Below are 18,693 nucleotides of genomic sequence, written 5' to 3' on the forward strand. Positions count from 1 at the left end.
ATAAAATGTGGGACTCCTAACAAAGTAATATTCGATTCTGGTATTTTTCCAACTCAAATGAATATTCTTTATTTTTGTGCAATAGCAAATTGACTAATAGTCTACTATGTTTTAATTAAATTTCCAGGTAGAAACATTTGTTACAAGTCCAAATTTAATTCAGCTGTAGCATTCCATAAAAGCAATACTCATTTGCTAAGCAAATTTTTGATGTATAGATCTCCTGTGTATACTTATTACTGTTTTTCATAAGCAGTACTGTGCTTTCACATTCACTTACTGCACAGTCTCCCATTTATACATCCTGACCACACCTTCAGTGGGCCTTCAGTACTTTTACTGGCCACTTTATTTAAGAAATAGGCACTGGTTTAATTTCAGGAGGACGCATTTAAACTTACCCTAATTAAACTGGTGCAACCATTTTTAATGCACTTTAAAAGTGGTTTATTTTGATTCATCATAAACCTGCTCCTAAAGGTATAAACAGACAATCAGGAAAAACTACCCCGAATAAAAATGTAACCTACATTGAGAGGAAACGGATGGTAACAAACCAGTTATGAGCAGTTTAGTCTTGTGACTCAAGCAAGCCATGTGATGTATGACTTAACAGATTGAGTCTGGGAATGGCGAAGAGTCGTGTGCACTGTGAGCCCCTCACTCATTTCTGTCCGTGCATTGTGCAGCCAAAGGTGGGTTATTCACTGATGCACCTTTTTCAATTTTGTGGAAAATTCTGAAGATCACAAAATGAAGAATGAGTCATCATTTCAGGCCACAGAGCAGCAGCTCAAATACATCCAAGTTTGCAGACATCTATGCTATTGCAGGCCAGCAGAGACAGATAATGGAATCCAAGCTGCTTTCTGCTCGCAGTTTCACAAATCCACAGTGGTTATTGCTCGCATGCAAGAACAGATGCAATGAACTGTGGGTGATGGTTATGCACAGGAAAAATTATTTATTTTGAAGGTCCCACCAAAGAAATTGCCCTGTCATTAGTCCAAGAAATGATGGGTTAGGACCACTACCTTTCTCTTAAATGGTATTTCTGAATGCACGAGGCAAGCATTGATGGGAAAAGGGTATACAGGAGTGCAATGGCAGAAGTATTAGTAACAAAATGAACTACCTCAGATTTCCTGTGGGGATGCTGTGGGAATGCAGTATGCCAGAGCAGCTGCTGTGATGATGACAATAATCTTATTTTTGGTTTACAAGTCTTCTGTTAATAGTGTTCACATTAGGAAACTGTATTACTGCAACCATTCTCGTCCAGGTAAAGCTGTAGCTTTAGACATAACCACCTAAAACTCTAAAGCAGACACAGCTGTACAAATGTGAGTGCAGGTACTCTGCCTGCATCTTAGCATTTCAAACACCTTCAACAGCACTTGAAGCTCCCTCCTTTGAAAAAGTTAGTGTGTAAGGTAGCTGAGCCACTCCATCCAACTGCACGCATGCTTTTGGTTCTCCCCAACTGTGAAGAAAATTGTGCTGGCTGCAACTATCCTCACAAGGTACCCAGTGAGGCCAAGAGCACAATTACAGCAGCTTGGCTACCAGAAGATGACATGATCACATGACACTTCAATTCCCAACGTGCAAGCTCACAACCCTCTGTACCAAGGCTGCAGACCTTCTCCACACCTCAAGCCTCCCTGCAGAAGTCCCTGCAGACACACTTCACGGCAGGCCCTTACACCCCCCCGCATCACTAAGGCACCCGCCTGGCCACACTGTCCCCCTCAACTTCCCGAGGCGGCCGGAGAGCGGCCTACCGCCCTCTCACTAAAGCTCCCGGCCCTGTCCCTCACGTAGCCGTCCGTCGCACGGACAGGCGAGGCCGTCGGGCCGTTCCCGGACCCTGCCGCCCCCAGCCCGCGGGAGGGCTGCGAATCTCACCGGCCCTCAAAGGACGCGGAGGCGGCGACCGCACCCCACAGACTCCCGCCAGCCGCGCGCTCTGCCCCGCCCCCCCGGCGGGGGAGGAGGAAGCCGGCCCCTCCCAGAATGCCCCGCGCGCGGCAGAGGCTGGCGCGCCTGCGCGGTGCGCGGCCGGCTCCCAGCTCAGCGCAAGATGGCGGCGGGCGCCTCGGACCCCCTGGAAGAGATGCTGCTCTTCTCCGAGGAGGTGGACGAGAAGGCGGTCAGCGACCTGGTGGGCTCCTTGGAATCGCAGCTGGCCGGCGGCCGGGGCTCCGCCGAGGCTCCCCAGCCCAGGACCTCCGCCCCGTCCCAGCAGCAGCAGCCGCAGCACCAGGGGAGCGTAGCGGGGGGCAGCAGCCCCGTCCGGCAGCAGCAAGGGCATCCCTCGCCTCCTCCCGCTCCCGGGACAGAGGAGGCGGCGGGGTGCCCCGGAGCCGCGGAGAGCCGAGCCCCTGCCCAGGGGCCGCTCCCGTCCCCGTCCCCCCCGGCGGCGGCAGCGGCGGCGGCGGCAGCGGCGGCGGCAGGGAGGGGAGTGAGTGTAAACAGTAGTAGTGTGCAGCAATCACATGGAGCGGCTCTCCTCAGCAGCGGCGGCGGCAGCAGCAGCCCTGGCGCGCTCGCCGCCCCTGCCCCGCCGCAGCCCGCCGCTCCCCCGCCCGCCGGCGCCCCTGCCCAGCCTGTCAACAACCATGTGGCTGCCGGCGCCGCTGCCCGGGACGCGGGGAGCCCCAGCCCCGGCGGCAGCCCGCCCGCCGCCGACAGCGCGCCGCCGCAGCGCGCCGAGGCCGCGGCCGCCGCGGGGGGAAGCGGGACCCCGGCGGGGGGCGGCGGGCCGGCGGGAGCGGCGGGGGGCGCCGCGACCGCGCCTCTCCCCGGCGAGGCGGCGCCCAACGGGGAGGGCGCCGGGGGCCGGCCGGCGGCAGTCCCACCAGTCAGCAGCCACGGCAGAGCCGACGCCGCCACAGCACAGACCAAGCCCGCGCACGGCCCGCTCCCCGCAGTAAACGCACTCAGTAACTCCGCCAGCCCCGCGCCCGCCGCTGCCGGCGCGGCCGCCCCTCCGGGACAGGGCTTGGTCGCCAACTGCGCCCCGCCGGCCCCCGCGGCCCCCGGCGCCGCGCCTAAGCCGGCGGTCAGCGCCGCGGGCGTCGCCAAGGCGGGCGCTGCCCTCCCCGTCGCCCCCGCGGCCCCCCAGGCCCTCTCGCCCAGGCCGGCGCTGGGCGCTGCCCCCAGGATCGTGGCCCCCCAGCTGATCGTGAGGCCGCCTCAGCAGACCACCATCCAGCTGCCCCCCGGCTTCACTATCCCGCCCGGTAAGTGGAAACGCAGCAGTCGCGGGCTCGCCGCTCTTTCTAACCCTTTTTTTCTTGGCTGAGGGTTTTTTTCCCCCAAAAGTTGTCGTCTTCCCGCTGTTGGACGTGCTGGAAACAAAAGAAGAGCCACCTGTCTGAGGGCGACGTCTGACAAGCAGGCTGCCGTTAATGAGGATGTAATTGGTACGGGACGGGCGGTTGCTAATGCAAAGTTAATTATGAGTGTAGGTTGGTGAGCTGCTTGTTTTAAGGAGAGAGCGGCAGCCACGGTAAGTTATTTTGTAATGGTGTGGTGAGCAGTTGTGCACGAGATAAAAAAGTGGGCGGTTAGCATGATTTTATGTATGTTTTGAAGGATTCGATTTTCCTGATTTGCTCTTGATAGTCTTGGAAAGTTTTCCTTCGTCAAAGAGTGTCTTCTGCCCTGAATCAGGTGGCAAAATACAGGCTAATTTGTGTAATTTAATCTAAAATGTTTCCTTTCAATAAGTGTGATGGTGTTATTGTCCGCTGCATCTGGGCAGTCTTTACATCACCGGATTTTATTTCTACCTCTGATGTAACTGTTGCGTCCTGCCTATTCTCCTTTTAGTTTCTCAACTTTCATTACTAAAAGTGTAAGTTCAGCAAGGTTGCTAACTAACCAAAACAGCATCCCTTCATCCTAGTGATTCCTACTCTAACTGTATGTTGTTTCATCTGAAATTTTGAAGGGTGCTGTGGTCCCCTACAGAGGCTTTCATCTTGCAAAAAGTTGATAAATGTGTGTCGTCTTGATTTAGGAGATGATTTAACATTTGAACTAATTTTTATTTTTTGCTATTGATAGCATGATAATATGTGGAGATATTGATGTAGTCTGAAATAACTTAGTTTTTCTACCACACTTCTTAAAATAGTTGATATTTATTAGCTAAGCGGAGCAAAAATGTGTTGTAGAAGCTTGCTTCTGAATGGACTTGTAGTAGTTGTGTCTTTGGCCATAGTTTATGAAACTCCTGCTCCAGATTCTAATGCTCCAACCAGATAAAGCTCAGTGCTTTCATAAAGACCTAACTAACTTAAAACAGGTAAGTGGTTGCTGTTTGGACTGTATTAGTGCCTTTAGCCTTTGATTTCCTGTTGTTAATCTGTTTGATCATTAATATACACATATGATGATGATTATCATAACTTTGCATACAGTTTCTGAAGTTTATTGTGTCAATACTTTGTTCTGCTACTTAATTTTCAAACAAAAGAGGAAAACAGAGCCCTTTAAAGCAATCTGGTCCAAGGTTTAGAAAATGTTATGGAAATAACACTGTGGAAGGTTATAATTTTATTTTATTACAAGATTGTTTGAAATTATTAAATTTGCATTAAATGCAAAGGTAGTGTGTTCTAAGATGAAGATATTCAGAAAATACAAATGTTATTTTAGAGTTTCTACTCTTTAAATTAGTGGATCATTTATAATTAATTTTGAAACTCCTATTGTAAACTTCTGTCTAAAGCAGAAATTTAGAATCAGTTTTTGAGAATAGGTTATTTTAGCATATAATACTCATAAGTTCTGTATTTCATCTTTACGTGGCTGACTGTAAGGAAAAATTAATCTAATAATTTAACGAGATTCTAATTTGCACATGTTGTTCAGTAAAAGAAATTTGAAATCCTCCAAACTGAATTAAAACATAAATTAATACATGAACTTTTATGCATCTATAGTGGTAATTATGTCTGCAGCTTTACTGAAACTGTGTGTCATGTGTTGCAAATAATTTGTCCATTCCATTCATTTTTTTTTTTAATTTAGGATGAGTTAGAAAATTGGAAGATAAATTAACAAAACACCTGTGAATCAGTGTAACGCAAATAGACCATTTATTTTTAAATGCATGGTAGTCATTATTCTACGGGGATTTTTATATAAGGTTCACAACATAATCAGAGAAGCGATACCTGTTTGGCCAGTTGGCAATGTACTAATTTTTGTGTGTCCAGATGGTTTAGGAAGGGCATATATCAAATACTGCTTACAGAATTTTCTACAAATATAAACCCTAAGGTTTGGTGCTTGAAGGGCTAGTGAACCTAAAATGCTGTCTTTCTAAAGAATTTTTATGGTGTTTTTTTCCCCTCAACTCTTTAAAAAATTACTCTCTGGGCTTTGAAAGAGAGTTAGGATCATGTCTTTTAGATGTGGTCCCTGCTGTAGCGCTTTCTGCCTTTTACCTTAAAGCTTGATTTCCACAAGTCTTTAGTTTGCCGTGGCAGAAATTTGCCTTCTTTTTGTGCTCTTAGCGGGGACGGTTGGCTGGGAGCACCTAAGACTACGTGAGTGAGGGCTTTTATTGGTGCTGCAGTTCACTCATGTTCATCCCAGGTTTGGGATTTGTGTTTCCATGTCAGACACTGAAAGAAAGACTTTCTTGGTATAAGGTACTTCCGGAATTTACTTGCTTGATATAATACTGTTCAAGTTGCTTTATCCTCATGACACGTTGCAAACAGTGTCCATTTACTGAGGTGGGTTTTTTCCTGGGAAGCTAATAATTAGAAGTGGATGTAAACTTTTACCTTCTTTATTTTCCCTTGAAAAGTTAAAAAAAAAAAAGAGAGACGTGATTTGCACATAGAGATAAGTTGCAGAAACAACGCCTACTGACTTTATCAACAGAATAAAAGTTGATTTCCTAGATCCTTATTTTTTGGTTCTCTAGGAGTTACAGGCGAGATGTTTTTCTGTTTAGAGACCCATTGTATCCTACGCTGTATCCTATCTAGGTTAAATTATTAAAATGTATTCTGGAATTAACTTCGAAATTCTTGTAAAATAATCTGGCTGGAAAACTTAACTCTGAGAGAACTAAAGAAAGCACATCATGTGCTTGGCAGTGATCTTGAATAAGTGTGAAGCTCCAGGGACCAACTTAACCATTGTCTTCCTTTTTCTGTCCTGCTGATTGTGGAAAACCTTGACCCGTTACACTCAGGGCAAAACTTGATGGCACTGGCTGTGTTGTGTAGAAGGCCGCTATTTGTGAAATGTGTTACTAGAAAATAATCTGAAAATATTATCGCTTACTTACAGAAAGTCTTAGAAAACACTTGCCAAATACTCTGTTAATTTGAAAACAATTCCTTTGGTGTTTTCCTGAAATATCTGCACTCGTATAATTTTGTGCTGAGGAGTAGTTCTGTTGGTTCTCTGGGTATGACAGTATTTTTTCTTCATGTCTAAACCACAGGTAGTGCCATCCAATATGGTGGTGGTGGGTGCCAAATAAATCCATGTGTTAATGTTCAACAATTAACTAAATCCCAAATAGTGTGTACTCAGAGATATGTCTGGCCTAATGTTTGCATGTACACATCCCCTAAAGCTGTTGTTTTAGTAAAGCTCTCATGTCATTGTCCCTGGTACATTCATACTGAATTCTGTTCTCAGCTACTGGATTGTCATTATAGTTTACTTTTAATGAATATTTCTTTCTAATTTTATTCCACTGACCCTGGCTAGACTGCTGAAAGTGACTGTATGCGTATACGCTCAAGTGACCTTTTTTTCCATCACTGTTATCTATAAACTGTAGTTATTTGAATTCCAAATTGAATTGGGTATTAGTTTTTGTCTGCTAGTAGGGGCTCCTTTTCTTCTTTGAAATAAAATCTTATGTTACACTAGAATAACAAAAAAAGAATATAAAAAAATGTTCATGTGCTATACATTAATTTTATTCTGTATTCTGTAGTTAGTTCTTTTATATTATTCTCCATATTATTCTTTATAGTTATTGTTACTTTGTTCTCATTAGGTATGGTCTTGGTGCGTACAGATGCTGGACAGCTTGTAATGGTGCCTCAGCAGGCTCTAGCCCAGGCTCAAATGCAGGCTCAAGTACAAACACAGGGACAAGGTCCTACCAGCATTTCACCTAGACTTTCAGTGCCCACAACTGGCCCTGTTTTTCGCCTATCAACAACTCAGGTATGTCTGGCTTGATTTCAGTTTACTTTTGTGCATTATGTTTTCCTCTGTCTTACACAAAATTAGCTCATATGTTTTTGCAAATGTGCTTTCCTCCCCTTTTTTGTTGTGAAAACAGGAAATACTTATTTAAATGCAGCTCATTTTCTGAGGCCTAGGCTTTTTTTTTTGTCTTTTAGTAAAATTCTTCATAGAGTCTCTCGAGACCTTGTTCAGACTGTGCGATTATTGGAGGCTAGAAGGCTCAGTCTTAGCCTTACTTTGGACTGTATACTACTGGTTCAGTAAGCACCCCTCGTTACTCTGAATCGGAAGCATTGTGATATCCCAGCATGCTGAATGGATGCACAGGATAGCTAAATTTCACTAGAAATTAGAAAAGAAAAAGCCAAGCACATTCAATACAAGGATTTGCAATAATTAACTTTTCTAATACAATTTATTCAAAAGAAAGGTTTGATTCCTTTGATTCATCTCTGGGTGTGATCTGTCTACACTTAGTTTTGCCTGTGTTATGACTACGTTTCCTTTTATATATGGATTGACAGGATAACGTGCTTTCCTACCCCAAACTCTTCAGTGGAGTGTGTTTATTTCAACTCAGAACGGATTTATTTTCAAGGGTGAAGATGTTTTGTTTTTTAAATTACTTGATAGGCTGCATTGGTTTAAAATTTTGTAGGGAGGCTGTTTAGCTTCAGGCCATTTGGGCTAGAGCTGAACTATCTTTCTAAAATGTAGAGGCAAACATCTTTGGATGTTAGTACAGGGCAGTTATGTCATAATAATAATAAGCGGAGTTCAAGGTAGTTTTGCCTAAGGTCTTTGTTTGCAGAAGTGATAAGTAATTCTGAGTGGAAAGAGATGAAGAGGGTGTCTGTATGTTGTATAGGTTGCTTGAAATAACTCGAACATGTATTTTGCAATGTTTAATATTTGATTACTGTCCCATTACATGCTTTGTGCATTACACCATATTTATAGTCTAAAAGATTATTAAGTTTAATGCAAGACTGAAAACAGTGATGAACTTTTCTGAAGAGAAGGAAGCCAGAATAAAATTGGAGACTTGAAAATAAATTACTGACATGAGGCGATCTAAGACACAGAGTAGCCAACTAGAATCTAAGTTTTAGAAATGAATGTCACTAGGAAGATTGTAGCTCAGTGGAATGTATCTCAGGAAAGATATAAATAAAAGCCTGGAAAAACTTGAAGAACTTTACACTCTCAGAAAAGAGATAAGTGCAGTATTGGATGGAATTCATAAAAGAACTCTTTGCAGAAAAGGCAGCTGTTTAAAATTCGTGATATCTGGAAGGTTAAGAAGCCTTCAAAGATAAATCTATTTTAGGAAAAATAAACGCAGAGATAAGCCTGTGTTAATTTCGAGATTTTCTTGACTAGTTTGACGACAACAAAAATCCGGACAAGTTCTTCTTTTCAGTTTGTATGACTGTCTGTGGTTGTTTGGGACTTTCTTTGTAAATAAGTACAATCAGTTCTTTAGTAGTGACTGCAAGGGACTGTATAGCACACATTCTAGCAATGGATCCTGAGACAAGTGCATAGCATAAATGCAAAACAGAAATTGTGGGGTAGGACTGTACTGAGAATATGATCTCAGTCTGTTAACATCAGTTCGTTTTAGCTGTTTCTGTTTACTCTGTTAGTTTTCATGTAACTTTAACTATTGTGGCCAGCATACAGAATTAAAATTCAGAGTGGAAACATTCATAGCAAATTAAATACTAACAAATTGTCTGTTGTTTGAAAATGTTTGAGGAATACACCTTTATTGTATATAGAATCTTAGGAACCATACAAAAATGTAGACTGCTTGGTTGTGTGTGTTGAGTCTTTATTAGAAGACTGGAATTTGGATCCCAAAGTCAACGTTAAGCTGTGTGCACAGCAAATGTTGGTAGTTGATCATGCTGGCCTCAGGCAGCTGTTCTCTAGTTATATGAAGCAGTTAAGGTTGCAGAAAGAGTATCATCTGACTTGCTGGATTTATATAAAAATAAATCTGTGAGGATACTGCGTGTTTATGTGTTTGTAGAGATACCTAAAATCTGAAGGCATTCAGGTATTAGAAAGATGTAATTGTTTTTGTGCAGAGTTCTGCCCAGATAAATACCCCACTGCATTATAGATATTACTTTACACTTGTTAGTGCTAATAAGCTGGTTGAGAATAGAGGAAACCAGCAAGGTCTTATGAATGATAAAGGTCTTTCAGGATGCAAAAGTTTGATTATTTTAGTGTGGCAGGATTAGAAACATGGTATTGTAGCTTGTCAGGATTCATCTCCTTTGACGGATCTTTGTGGTAGCTGCCCAAACTGTACTGCATCGTTTCTTTCTTTGTTGTAATTAACATGGATAAGAAATAATTAATATTGTCCTTGGGAAACGTACATTGAACTTCCATGACTCTGCATGTGGTTTGCAGACTCTTCTTTCATTTTTACAGTGCTTATGTTTTATATATGTTTGACCTTAGAGTGTTCTTTTAAAGTAATGGTTGGCAGCCTTTTAAAACCAGATTGTAAAGGTTTAAATTCTAAAGGTTTGTCATATCAGAACTAGACAGTAGGCTTTTCTTTCATTAGGTGGATGGTTTAGAACCAGACACTATGCATTGGTTTTCTGGGGGAAATATCCAATGACAAATATTGTGCTAAGGTTTTAGAAGTGTCAGTTATTTGTTTGAGTAGTCATTATGATGAATCAAGAAAAAGGATCAAGTTCTAAAATACATGAAATTGTGTGTACTGAAAAATAATCTTTCCAGTGAGTTTATAATTAAACTTTTTTCTTTCAGAATGAAATTCTGATGTGTCAGAAAGCTAAAGTCTGTCAGTTAAAATTTTCAGTAGAAATTTAAAATGTATGGCAAATAGTGTCTTATGTATTTATGTCTATAAAGTGTACTATTTGAGAGTCCTAGTCTCCACTGTGACTGAAACACAGAAAATTGTGTGTGCCATTAGCTCAAGACAGATATAATATACACATTAATTGCTTGAGTCCTGCAAAATATTTTTACAAGATTGATGAATGTTGCAGGCTGTGCAGTTTTAACCTCTAGAACATGAAATACCTCTCTCTCTCTCCAATATATTAGTGGAATGATTGTTATTTTATGGTGCAGAGCTCATTATATTTACTATTATGTTTTTATTCAGTTATTTTAAGATGGCTTTATTTGGATTAAAATGCAGAGTGCTTTAAATATGTAGAATTTAGTGATGTACTTCAGTCACTAACTCTGTGGTTTACTTTTACCTATGTAGAAAGTCTGTGCTGGTGGAAATTTGCAGTCTGTCATAAGCATTCAAGAAAATAGAATCCTAATATGAAGAATGTATGATCAGTCTTAGAAAAGCCATAGCTTTCATGGTTCATAGGTATTATATATTGTCCTAATTTTTAGCCAGTGTAAAGTGTCACAAGTTACTCCGCTAAGTGATTGTTTTCAGTGTCATAGCTAATTTGTATATACACTTTAAATATAATTATTGTGTTAAGAAAGTGTGTTATGAGCTATGTAGTTAGACATAAAACACAGGTTATTAAGTAATGTGCCAAAGAAATTGCACAAGCTGGCAGTTACTTTTGGCAACTCATTAAGGAGTGTTGAGGGTGATAACTGGAGAATATAAAATGAATTATCTTTTTAAAAATTACAAGAAACATCATCTGAAAAATTACCAAAGTGTTCATCTAAATTTGAAAGCTCTTTGAATCTCTCCCCTTGACAACTAAGTAATTTCTCCTTCACTCTCAAAAAAGGAGGAGGAGAAAATAATGGAATGTTTTAAATGTTCTTAAATGAGGCTGTCTTGATTGATACATAGTGAGCTGTCCAGATGCTAAACTGCTTCTGCAGCCTGGTAGTATTAACAAGATTTTTTTCCATATCTCATGGCCATCATTTGATAGATCTTCTCCCAGTTATTTGGAGGAAAACAAATCAGGTTTCCCATGAAAATTCCTCTAGCTTCAGTAGATGGGCTTAGATCCAGGACAGTGTGTGAGGAAGGAGCCATCTTTCTCTAGGAACGATGGAAGCTGCTGAATGAGAGAAAGCATGGTCTGTTTTCCCTTAGGATTTAGCATATGGGCTTAGGATAACGCTTTCCTTGAAGACAGTGGTTTTATCCTTATGTGTTGCATTGCTGAAGGTTCAGAAGTCATATATCTGTATACAGTAGTATTTACCTTCATAGGGAACTGATATAGCCATCCCTCTTCCTATGCTGAGTTAGAAAAAATATATTTTGATTGCAGTGCCAAACACAGAAGTTCAGAAAGATTAAGATACATAAGTTCCTGCTCATCCTACATTAATCTCTTCTGTACATGTGCAGCGTATTACAGTCTTTGAATGATAAATGCACAAAGATAAAAGCTTCAGCTAGGCAATCAAGGCACACAATTGATGTTGCACAGCAAACTTAAATCTGATGTTTCTTACATTTTGAGTGCTTGGCTTTGCTATTTAAGTTGTTGTTTGGCTTCTATTGTTTGCAATACCTTTGTCTCATTTTTTGCAGCTTTTAGGGAGTAGAGGATGTAAGCAAATGCAGTGCAGTTTTCAGGACAATTTTGCGTTAGATTTTTGGAAGAAGATAGGCAAATCCATTTTGAAAGGAAGATGAGTTCTTGTCTCGACTCTTGCGTGGGATAATCTTTGATTAGACATTTACTTACGCTCCTCTCAATTGCTGCTGTGTAAAATATTAATAAAATCTGCTTGTCTTCCATTCCTAGTGGAATTCTGGAAAACTGGCTAATCAGGATAAGCAAGTACCTTGTAGGAAGAGTCTCAATTTTGATCAGTTTAATGCCAAGCTCAAGGCTCTGGAGCATAGGAATGTGTCCCAAAAGGATGTACAGTGTCTGAAGTACAGAGTCAGAAGCAGTGAAATGGATTCAGTCAGAAGAATCAGAGTAAGAAAGTAACAGAATAGTAGCGAAAGCAGTAATTGAGAGAAGTGCCTGTAATAGGAAGATGTACTTGATATTTTAATGATCTTTTATGTTTACAGTCTTTCTGGTTTCTTTAAGTGGAATATTTAAGAAAGGCATGAATAGGTACAATTGTACCATAAAATAGTTCTAATTTAGATAAAATTATAAGATCGTAGAGGACTGTAATGGGGGGGATATTAGCTACAGCTAACTACACTTCTTTTAGGGAAAAGATATTGCAAAATATTCAGGTACATAAAACAAAAAAAATTTTCAGATTGTGAATATAAATTCATCTCCTTGGTGCAGCTACCAAAGGCTTGACTTTTCTAAATTGATATCCAGTGTTTTACAGGGAAGTACTCAGCCTTACAGAAGATTATTATAATCTTATGATGTGTTAGGAAGTGCAATTTTGTTTTACTGTGAATACAGTTTCAGGGATAACATGCTTGTTTGAAAAAAGATATTTAATGAAATAAAAAAGATTCAGATGTTTAAAGTAAACATTGGTTTGAGATAACTGTGCATAATTTTAATTGAACAGTTGTTTCTTAATGATTTTAGTTTCCATTTAGTTTTTGATTGTTATTAATTTTAGCTGAATATTAAAAAGTGGTTAATGTTGTCAAAATTTTATCTGCTGTAGGATCTTAGTTAAGGTAGAGGATTTTTAGGAAACAAGCTATAATTTGATGGAACTTCAGTTGATCTTAGAAATATTTTGTTGTGGATTCTTGTATTGCAAACAGGTCACATAAGTGTGGATTTGCTTGCATTACTGTATTCTTCAGTGATGATAAGTAAATTCAGAAGTCTTTTAAAACTGATTATTTAGATTGTATTAAATTTTTGCTTTTGTATCTTGTTTTGAAGCTTATACTTGTGAAATTATGAAAAACAGGTAGGTGCTGCCATCTAGTTTTTCTTTGGTGAGTTTCTTTTGTTTATCTACATTTTTCATTTGTACAGCTTATGGCTTTTCATACTTTTGATGCAGATATTGTTTGCTGGTTTCAGTATCTTAATACCCAGTTGGGTTTACGTTCATAACCAAAAAGCAAAAAACAAGTTACTTATTTTAAATTATTTTCAATTAAAATTATGTTATGTTAATATTATTATATTATGTTAATTAAAATGCTACTCTACCCTAAGAATTTAAAGTGCGTATCATACAGGAATGTTAGCCTGACCAATAATATTTTATTACAGAGTATCTGTTACTGGAACTTACAAATTGGGTGAAATAGTGTACCTTTGTGTTTTCATGAGACTGCTGCTGAAAATGGATTTGGTCTTAGAGTTTACTAATGTTTTGGTTTCAAGTTTGATTCAAAATATGTTTTCCAGTATTAACTTGCTTTGTGTATTTTTAGTGATCAGAAAAGGTAAAGTTATATGTAAAGTTTGATGGTTTAGTCCAAATATTTAGACACGTAAGCGGGCTACTTAACAGTTCGGCTACAGATACGGTTACCAATCACTCGAGTTTTCTTTTCATTGCATAAATAGTCCAAGCACTATATATGGATGTACTTCTAAGAAAATGATAATTCTGTTCTTGCTTTAGGCATCTTTCTAACTTCTACTCTTCAGAATTTCAAGTTCATGATATAAACTTTAATGATTTATTTTCTGTGTTTTGACATTCACTTTCTGTTAAGTTTCACTTTACCATCCTTTTTTAAAATGAAAAAAAAAGTCTTTTGAACTCATGAAAAGTGCTGAATCATCTGCTCTGGAAGTGGCTATATTTTTGCTATGAAATATGTTTGATGCAGACAACAGCAGCTTAGTCTTTGCCATGACGTGATGTTGAGAGTAGTTCTAAACTTGGCTGTTTCACAAGCTGTTCTTGCTAAAGCAGAGCCTTTCAAATCTGAGATAGTTCTGATAATACACTATGCCTGTGTTTTCAGCATTGATTGTATTTTTATGTCATCTTTTAGTTTTGGTAATTTTTTTTTGTTGTTTATTCATCTTTTTCTTTTTTTTTCTTCTGTTTTTCCACACCCTTTCTTTGCTTTTCTGACAAATGCTTGTTTTACTTTTTGCAGAAATTTTAAGGAAAATAATTAATCTTTGTTGTTGCCTGAGATGCATTACCACTATTATCAAATAAGCTATTCTGTACTGTTTCTTTTGTTTAGACAGTTTTTGGGCTTCTTGTGCAATATTCTGGAGAAGACATTTGTGTTAGCAGGGCAGGTAGGTTGAAAGGCCAGAGAAAGTAAAAAGAAAAAAAAAAAAAAGTGTGGTCTTGGCTGTGCTTTAACCACAAAACCATTTTCCTTCCTTTTCTTCATGGTGAGTGAAGCTTTTCTGTGTAAGCAGCTAAGTTCTTACTACTTACAAATTGTACTGTTTACACTTTCATAGCATTAACATATTTTATAAAACTTCATAGAAAACATTCAAACATTAGTAAGGCTGTGAAATTAAACATGCAAAGGTCAGGAAATGCTATAAAGAAGGTTCCAGAGCAATCTAATAGTGACTCCCTTGTGCGTACACATTATGTTGCATGACCACATACTACTGTTATTTTTCATTTCTACAGCGTGTAGGCTGGACAGTCTTATTTAATGAAGAATTATGTAATATTTTTTTTTTTCGGTGGGTTGCTTCAGGCTTATGTGCTGCATATTATCTAAGTCCCCCTCTGAAATGGGAATTAATAACCAAGCAGGTTTTTTTTGTGAAGCTTATCCCTATAACAACTTTCTCAACAATGCAGTTAAGGGGATTATTAGCCTCTTTTTATAAGTAGAAAACAGATCCTAATTGTCTCTATTTTAAATATTAAATTAAATATACTGGTCAATTTAACGTGTTCAGTTTGACTTCTTTGTCTTCAGTTGCAGCCATGACCACTCCTGGTCACAAACTCCATATTTCAAGTTGTCTGCTCCTAAATATATGGCATAAGAGCATTGATTGTAACAGGTTGTCTAGATTTGCATGGAGCACAAGCACTGAGCAATTGAGGCAGGGGTGGAATCTAATTGTAGGACAAAAATTCAGCTGCTTTTTATCCACCAGATTATTTGGATGAATCCTAATGATTATAGATGGACCAGCCACTTCACCAGAGGATGAAGAAGGTACTTTGATACTGGATTATATAGGTATTTGTTTACACCAACAGGATGTTGAAACTTCAGAGGCAGGGGTTTTGGACTTAAAGCCCCTGTTTTCTGAAGGTTTTCTTTGGTGACATCAAGCTCCTCTGCTATCTTATCTAATTGCTCCCAGTCCTGTGTCTTCCTCTCCTGTTGTTGTTGTTCTAGTTCGTGAGCCCAAAAGCAACATCACGAATATGAGGAACACAGCAGTGTCTCCCTGCTTTGGGTTCTGGTGCTTGATTCCAGCGATGCTGTGGTGTCCCAGACCTGTGCTGGCAATGAAGGTTCTGCCTCTGTTGGCTGACTTGATAGAGATTCTGCCTCCAGTCATTTTCTGCAATGGTGTGCAAATGTCAAGTTTTTAGTGGGTTAGTACTTTGGCTCAATTTGGCTATATTTGTACTGGAGTGAAAATATCAAATCCCTGACATACAAATGGCTCTGCAACTGATGTCTAAGTGCATGTTGCGGATGAACCATGACCAAAAGAATTGAGAGGCAGTCAGTAAGCATATAAAGTTTGTCCATGAACTCTTCAGAAATCTGACAGAATTTTAAGTATCAGAAAACAGAGTTTGATAGTGGCGAGTGTTATGATAACTTAATAGTAGGTAGAGCTGCCAGACATGCCTATAAGAAAGGTTATGTACATTAGTTACTCTAAAATGAGCTACCAGATTTGGCCTTTAGACTATGTTTCTGCCACCTTAGTATTCTCTTTGTTAAACACTTCTATTGTTTGAGGCATTGGGGCATCTCAGCATGGTCTATTTTGTTTGTAAGAAGTCTTATGGATTAATGATTAAAAATAAAAATGAGTTTTATTTCAGATTTTGCAAATTTGAATCTAAACTTAAAGGTCATATTCCGCTAAAATTGAGTTTTGCATAGTGCCTAGCGAAGCCATGTAGTGGAAGACACAGAAAGGTGCCATGGCGTGTACAGTAATAAACTTGCCCCTGCTTTTGTGTTAACCTTTGTTCAAATGCTATTAGCATATTTTCTTTCTTCCTTTTGTGATTGATAGTGGCCAAGTTTATTGACAGGACTGATCATGAAATGATGTATGCAACATACTTGTCAACAGTAAGCTTTCTTGCTTTGCAGAGACTGTTGCTGGTATCCCGAGTGTTCATCAGTAGGTGGTACTATAGTACAACATACAAGTATACCGCAAACCTGTTTCCAAGGATTTGCATGCATCAGTGTACTAACCTGTGGCAGTTTGAATTGTCTTGATTTTATAAAGCTGTGAATAGACAATACAATCCCTAAAATTGGTGCAGTCCTGCCTTGGCAGTGACGAATAATCCCTGGATATTTTGGTGTATTTTCTCCATATTCAGGTGGCCTGCTTTTTCAAATGCAGCCTTGCATATTCCTTCAAATATAGAGGCAGCTTGTTTGTGCACAGCAGGTACAATGAGATTTCCTCCTGTTTATGCCTCGAGCTTTGCCTCTCTATTCATGTGGCCAGAGCTCTGGGGAGAAGGTCTACATAGGAAAGTTAAGATGTAGTTATTTAGGGAGTGGATTTACAGGATGGAGTAATTCCACACTGACTTCTTCCGTGAACAGTTACAATGTGCATGGACTGCCTCTGCGGAAGTGACTTACTGCTCCCTGAAACTGGGGTCACTTGCATTATCTGCCTGACTTATGGAGGCAGAATGAACCTTGGGACGTCCTCCCTCCAATCTGGCCAGACGTGAGCCAGATCGGTTTTGAAATCCTTATTTCCACAGTAGCACTGTGTGTGCTCCACTTACAATTTCTAACCTCTCTGTGTGGACAGAGCCAGCTCAAGTCTGTATACAAAAGGCTATCTTAAGCATTCTCAGGTGTCCCTGTGGAGATTGGTAGGGGATTATATACTGCATTTATTCATGTTCTAGTTTCCTGCCTGTTAACGTCTGAGTACAGGGAAAAGGCCTCTTAAACATTACTTTCATATATTTAGGAAACGTAAAGATATGCGATGTGTCTGATCAACAATAATACAGTTACATTTGAAAATACATTCCTTTCTAAGTCTCTCTTGGTAATTTTGGAATTTGATAGCGTCATACCAAACCTTAGCAGTTTTTCTTTAAAGAAAATCATAAATTCTTTTGGATTGTTCCAGTAGGAGCATGACACATTGGGTTATGTTTTTTTAATATATTGTTGATCATTTTTGTTTTCTTTTTGATGGATTTCTCATGAGATCTGTTTATAGCTTTCCTTTCATAGAAAACACAGCTATTTGTTTCTAAATAGTTTTTACCAGTTCTTCTTGAAGTATTTGTGTTGGGAGCCCTTATAATGTCTTCTGGCAACTTGTAGCTGTCATTTGAAGATCATTTCCACGATGCTTAAGAATTTCTCTAGGCTAGTTCCTTGTTATGTTTCTCATCCACTCATTTTGTACTTACCTTTTAACATTTATGAGGTTTTTGAACCACGTTAGTAAACTTAGTTTGTTTGCAGTTCTTTGGTAGTAAGGCTTTTTCTTCATATCCAATGCACTAATAGATTTTACTGCCATTTGGTATCAAAGGCTTTTGTCACTATTGATTTTTAAAACTGAGGGTGAATTTAGTCTTCATGTTGCACAGTTTGCTCCTGTGGTGTGGCACGGTGGAATACTATGTGTGGAATGTATTGCATACTTAGTTGGATAATACGCTGTTATGATACTGAAATTTTATATTTTAATTATATGCAGTTTTGTTTTCAAGTATGTTCCTGTGATGAATTGGGCATTTATTAGCTAAGGAAAATTCTCTAGCTAGCAGTCTGAGCTCTGTATTTGCGGATTTCTGGCTGCAGATCTTTCTCGGAACTGAGTAGCTGCCAGAAGTTTGCCTGGTTATCTGCTTGCTTGCTAAATCCTCACCTCTGGAAGTACTTACTGACAAGAAGGGGGCAGATAACATAGGCATGCTGTATTTTTAGGTTGGAAACACTGATTATAAGCAAATGAACAAGATACACAGTATTTATGTTTTTAAATGCAAACATTCATCAGGTAAATATGGTTTCATTCAACCAGTATTTTAAGGAAATTGAAGCAAGTGATCTTCTTTACAATGGAGAAAAGAGGTATGGTATTTAAAAACAGAAAAAGCTTACATGAGCCTTCTTCCAAAAAACAACCCAGACAATTCTACCTATTCATGATGATGCTGTTTATTGCCTCTAGGCTATCTCAGTATGGAAGACATCCCTAGTCAAGATTTTAAAAATCTTGAAAGCTATCCAAACAAAAAAAAAGGTTTTGTTCAGATGTCAGGTAGATTTTTTTTTTCTTTTCCTTTTTTTCCCCAAGTACAGAAGATTGATATCCAGTAGATTATGTTGCTGGACTGATTGGTAAGGAATGCTCG

The 18,693-nt window shown here is 39.5% G+C and overlaps 1 protein-coding gene across 4 annotated transcripts in view; it reads left to right on the plus strand.

The window, feature by feature from the left end:
* The first annotated feature begins 2,031 nt into the window (after nucleotides 1–2,031).
* Nucleotides 2,032–18,693, plus strand: part of LOC129212073 (transcription initiation factor TFIID subunit 4-like) — a 149,351-nt gene continuing 132,689 nt past the window's right edge. For all 4 annotated transcript variants that reach the window (XM_054840134.1, XM_054840135.1, XM_054840136.1 and 1 more), the window contains exons 1-2: nucleotides 2,032–3,245; nucleotides 7,046–7,218. In XM_054840134.1, coding sequence (XP_054696109.1) covers nucleotides 2,084–3,245; nucleotides 7,046–7,218 — 1,335 coding nt within the window. In that variant the 5' untranslated portion in view covers nucleotides 2,032–2,083. The remainder of the gene's footprint in view (nucleotides 3,246–7,045; nucleotides 7,219–18,693) is intronic.

This window comes from Grus americana, chromosome 13 (assembly GCF_028858705.1).
Source record: "Grus americana isolate bGruAme1 chromosome 13, bGruAme1.mat, whole genome shotgun sequence".
Taxonomy (NCBI): Eukaryota; Metazoa; Chordata; class Aves; order Gruiformes; family Gruidae; genus Grus; species Grus americana.